At 36.6% G+C, this 5,647-nt stretch overlaps 1 protein-coding gene across 2 annotated transcripts; it reads left to right on the top strand.

Moving 5' to 3' along the window:
• Window positions 1-243: 243 nt before the first annotated feature.
• LOC112503932 (E3 ubiquitin-protein ligase DIS1-like) lies at window positions 244-4,973 on the top strand. Of its 2 annotated transcripts, none has more exons than XM_025107902.1 (4): window positions 244-409; window positions 2,393-2,624; window positions 2,833-3,219; window positions 4,492-4,973. In XM_025107902.1, exons 2-4 carry the CDS (start codon window positions 2,406-2,408, stop codon window positions 4,810-4,812), a joined length of 927 nt encoding a protein of 308 aa, XP_024963670.1. In that variant the 5' UTR covers window positions 244-409; window positions 2,393-2,405; the 3' UTR covers window positions 4,813-4,973. The 2 variants fall into 2 exon arrangements, with proteins under 2 accessions (XP_024963670.1, XP_024963671.1); XM_025107903.1 differs by having other exon boundaries at window positions 268-409; window positions 2,403-2,624.
• Window positions 4,974-5,647: the final 674 nt, after the last annotated feature.

The following is a 5,647-nucleotide window of genomic DNA, read 5'->3' as shown; positions in this document are numbered from 1 at the left end:
GAATGGTTTGCATTTGATCGCTCCCCTATATATGTATATATATGTATGTATATATATATATATATATGTATGTATGTATATCGTACAAATACAAATATGAAACAAAATCACACGAGTTTTGTTTTGTTTGAATTGGTGATTGGTCCCACTTTTGTCAAGATTCCTTCTTTGTATTTTCTCGAGAAGCTCTGTCGTTACTGCACACGCTCCTCTTGAATATCCAACCCTTTCCCTTTCTCTCTCTTAACGGCTTTAATTTGAATGTTTCCTTCTGATTTCCACACACTCCATCGTCTACGCATTCAATTTCTTCTTCTTTCATTATTAATATCTTTGAAAAGTTTCCACCCCCAATCACCATTCATTAGGGTATTGACTCCGTCTCTCCAATCTCCGGCTTTCACTACAGGTACCCTTCCTTTATCTTTGTGTTTTTTTGGTTATTCATGTTTCACCACTTTGGATTCCTGGTTTCCCAACTGGTTTATGTATTCTGAGTGAAATTTTGATGCAAGTATTCAAATTCTTTTGCTGCGATTTATCGTTATGGTGTGAATTTGGGTTTGCTTTTGCTTGAATTTCAACTTCCTTTGGTGTATTTGGAGTGTTATTGTATGATACGGATGTAACAGATGAGTAGACGAGTGTTCGATTTGAGTCGATGAGATTATCTCTTTTTAGATGATTTATTTGACTTATGGATTTGATGCTTGTTTTGACATGATTGAAGCTGATTTTTCTAATGAAATTGAGAAAGTTATCTTGTGTTGAATGAATGAGTGGCACAACACTTGATGTGTAGCTTTTGATTTCTGTTGTGTTTAAATATTTTTCTCTCTTTTGGTTGCGTTCTGTGGTCATTGATCCAATGGTTCACATGGACCAAAACTTGATACCAAATGTAGGATTTGAACTTTAATATGAACATGAGGATCAGGCCTCTTTAAATCAGTTCCTAGGGTGTGTTTGGTACGTGAAACAGAAACACGGAACAACAACTTGTTGTCTTACGTTTGACACAATATTAGATTAGGACATGATGGGACTGAGTGGGTCAAAAATGCCCTCCTTTTGAACGTAAAAAAGGTGGAACAAAAAATTATGGAAATAGAACAAAAATTGGTAAATTGCTAAGCTACCCACGATTATTTCACTTGCCTACATCACTCTCGTCCATACAGTCTTGTTCCATTCAGTCTCATCCAGATTTGCCCACTAGGCTAACCATTTGGGGTTTTGTGTTTATATGATTAGTAGTAATTGCGAGCTTAAGGGGTATTTATCCTTTTTTTCTTTAAATTAGGTTTGCATGTTATGAAGGGCATTAGTTGTTTGTTGTTTGGAGATCTGGTTTGGTAAATGTACATACTTGACAAAGATGGGAAATTGGACAAACTTAATAAAATGTCGACTCGTATTTATTGTCTTGGGTAATTGATGGAAGAGGTCATAAAGATTTTCCTTATCAAATAGACTACAATTTGATGCTCAAGCCGGGGACTGTGTTTAAGTGATCAAACTGAATAGCTAATTTAACTTACATCTGTTATACCGATTGGAAAGAATGAGGATTTCTATCCCAATTCACTAAATAACACCCTATGCACCAGGATCTTGTTATGTAACTTCAAACAAAAATATTTTTTTTGTCAACTTTTAAGTATTGGTTGGTTTATTGAAAATTTAACCACCATTGAAGATGAACGTGGTTTTCTAAGATAGAATTTGAAGAGATGTGAGGACCTCCATGGTTATTATTGCCATTAGGCCTACTAGAATAGTTATACATAATGTTGTTGAAGAATGTAGGAAAACATGTGTCTTTTTTCCTTAAATGCAGCATTTAATAGTTATCTGATGACTTGAGGGATGCGATATTTATCTGTTCGTGTAGCCTTCTAATAATCTATAAATCATGAAGTGAAACAGACGCATTAAGCGGTCTGTACTAACCAAACCAAACAAACCCAGTAAATCCCATGCTAGATGGTAGGGGTGGAGTAAAGAGGCAAGGCAGCATTCTACAGCTAAGAGTGTGCAATCAAAGAATGTGTAAAGGACAGATATGAAGAAAATAGGTTAAATTAAACAAAGAAACACAAAGCTGGATACTACATTATTTTGTTACAGTGCTTTCTAAATAACTGTTTCTGATAAGTTCATCGATGTAGGAGCATCTCAACAAAATCAGGATAGATTTCATAATGCTTAAACTTGAAATGTCAACAACATTGAATGAAAACAATAGAAGCTGATTTTTGAAAGCCCTCTTATACTTTCGACTATGCCACAGTTGTATTTACTTGTGAACCCACATAGTATTTCCTGATTAAAATCGAATATTCATGGCATAAATATCTAGTTTGGCTAACCCTTTTGATTCTATATGAAGCGAATAGCAGATCATGTCGGCGATGTCAACTGGATTATCATATTTTGATGAGTTGAGAGATAATCCGGAGGTCATTGATCCTCCTCAAATGGAAGATGCAATGGATGTAGCGGAACATGTCCATGACCCTGCTCAAAATGCATTAAAGTCTAACGTACTTGCCACTAGCAGTGTCCGCGACCTATTAGAGTGTCCGGTTTGCTTGAATGCCATGTACCCTCCTATTCATCAGGTGCCGCTTCTTGAAAAATTTCAGCATGATAACCTTCCATTTTACCCTCAAGTACCAATTAAAGTTTCTTTATTTCTTTATTTAGTTGTATTCACATGTTAACATGGGTGTAGAGGTTAGAGGTCTTGTCTGCATACATCATATCCCTGGGACCCCACCTTCGGGTGGAATATATTCATGTGTTCTCAAAAAGTTTCTTTTGTTTCAGTGCTCAAATGGTCACACGTTATGTTCGGGTTGCAAACCGCGGGTGCACAATCGTTGTCCAACGTGCCGCCATGAACTTGGGAACATTAGATGTCTTGCACTCGAGAAAGTGGCTGCATCCCTTGAACTTCCGTGTAAATATCAGAGTTACGGGTGTGTGGGAATCTTTCCGTATTACAGCAAGTTAAAACATGAATCTCAATGTGTCTTTAGACCCTATAATTGTCCGTATGCTGGCTCAGAATGCACGGTTATTGGCGATATCCCGTATCTTGTGGCGCATCTTAAAGACGGCCACAAAGTTGACATGCATAGCGGCAGTACTTTTAATCATCGGTATGTCAAATCAAATCCTCATGAGGTTGAGAATGCAACATGGATGCTTACGGTATGTTTTTTCTCTTCTTTTATGTCCATTCATTCCCTTTATATTACACATAAGTATTCACGGAAACAGCCGTAGAGGTTAGGTCTGTTACATATCTGTTATGACTGCTAACCTACTGATCTGGTAACATTCATGATGTGGATGCCGAGTTATCAAGTTATATTGATTGAAAAAAAAATATAATGGTGGATGAGCCAGGTTACTCGTCCAAAATATATTGATCGACTACTTGGCATCCACGTCATCAAATCTTACAAGATTAACAAGATGGGTACAAAATAGGTATGGGAACAAGACCTGTCCCATTGGGATTCCCTGCAAAACCAAGGACGGGGATTCCCGAAACTTAAAACCGGGGATGGGGACATGGCCAGGTAACGTGGTCCCTGACCCACCCTGTCCCCGTAATAACAAATTTTGAAAATATGTGAGATTTAAACATGGACCATTATCGATCAAACATGTGTTTTAACACATTTGATTTAAAATATCTCATATTAACAAGGAAAAAGTCCCCGATTCCCTGTTGGGGGAGGGGATGGGGATTGGGCCATTGGGGTCCCTGCCTCATTCCAATGCCTCGTATGAATTGAAAACTTTGAAACTTTTTTACATTGATTGACAATATATATATATATATAGAGAGAGAGAGAGAAAGAGAGGGAGGTTCAAACAAGACATGGTCAACATAAGAAAACATGAGAATGAGCTGACCGTGTGTTTTTCCATTGAAATCACATGCAATTATGAAACACGATCAACACAAGGGATGTGCACAGGACTTGGTCTGCGACTTGAGTCATGGCCAATGTCGTGCGAATCACCTGTGATTTTACACGTGATTTTAGCGTAAAATCACATGTGAATTGACTATCTCGTGTTTTGTTATTTGGTTACTGTTCTCGTTTGAACCTGACCCTGTACATGTATATATACACAATATTGGATGAAGTACATTCCAAGTTATGAAGTTATATTAATTGAAAATGGTGGATAAACATGTTACTGGTCCAAATATATTAATTGACAACTTGACATCCACGTCATCAAATGTTAAAAAATTAACAGGTTTGGTTGCTTGTCAAAATGGTTGCAAAATAGAAAATTTTGAAACTTTGTTATATTGATTTTAAAAATAAAAATCTTTATTACACAAAATAGGAACTTTGGCAAACTTCATTCCATCTTATGCAAATGGAACCCAACGAACTTCGTTCATTAGGCTCCAAACATGTTTACGGCCTTGGTAACATGTTTCTTTTGGTACCGCAGGTATTTAGTTGCTTTGGTCAATACTTTTGTCTCCATTTCGAGGCCTTTCAGCTGGGAATGGCACCCGTTTATATCGCGTTTCTAAGATTCATGGGTGACGATGACGAGGCAAAGAACTACAGCTACAGCCTTGAAGTTGGCGGGAACGGTCGGAAGATGACGTGGCAAGGAGTGCCGAGAAGCATCAGGGACAGTCACCGGAAAGTTCGTGATAGTTTCGATGGTCTGATTATTCAAAGAAATATGGCCCTTTTCTTCTCAGGGGGAGATAGGAAGGAATTGAAGCTGAGAGTTACTGGTAGGATTTGGAAAGAACAGTAAAAAAGAAGAAAGAATAAGGTTTGAATTTGGTGTAGTTGTAGTTAGAAGGGGTTAGTTAAATGGGCAAACTCTCTTTGCTTCTTTTTGCATTTCCTGGTTGTATGAATTTCTTTCGTTAGGAAATGAAATTTTGGCCTGCGGAATTCAGAGTATTGTTTACTGGATAAGCGCTTACTGACAAGAGTCCCCATGTTGATTTTAATTATCTGGGATATTTTCGGTCATCAAAATGGATTGTTGACAAACATCTTTTACACGGTAAATCTTCAATTATTGGGTAAGTTTTATAGTCTTGGTCATGCTCGAGCTCAGCGATAAATGGTAATTAGTGTAAGAACCATACAAAAGAAGGTATGAAAATTGAGATCGGTTTATAAAGGCATCGATCAGTACTCATGAATTACCATATTAAATGATCGATTCGGCAGCGTTTCGTATGTGTATGTACCTAGAGGTACAAAGGATTGGATTTTAACTGGTCTTAATTGGTTATTGGCAAAATATTCAGGATTAAATCCAGACTAGCGGTCTTAACCGAGCCTTTTGAAAATTGAAAAAACAAGTGAATATAAAAATTAATAATCATTTTAAAAAAATATCTCAAATATTTATTTAATTGTAAAAAAATACAAATTCGTTAAATTATGATATTATAAACTAATTTATTCTTTTGACGTTTTCATTGTAATCACTTTTAACCTTCTTTAGTGATAAGTTTGAACGGTGTTAAAACATAAAACATTTGTATACTTGGAATAAATACTTGAGTTCACATGTTGGGTTTAAAGTTGAGCCACACGTAAAAACCGGACACATATCTTTAAAATATTTTATA

The sequence above is a fragment of the Cynara cardunculus genome, unplaced genomic scaffold (assembly GCF_001531365.2).
Source record: "Cynara cardunculus var. scolymus isolate 2C unplaced genomic scaffold, CcrdV1 Un_Scaffold_4163, whole genome shotgun sequence".
NCBI lineage: Eukaryota > Viridiplantae > Streptophyta > Magnoliopsida > Asterales > Asteraceae > Cynara > Cynara cardunculus.
The sequence above is the reverse complement of the archived record's forward strand: the minus strand, read 5'-3'. Positions and strand labels throughout refer to the sequence as shown.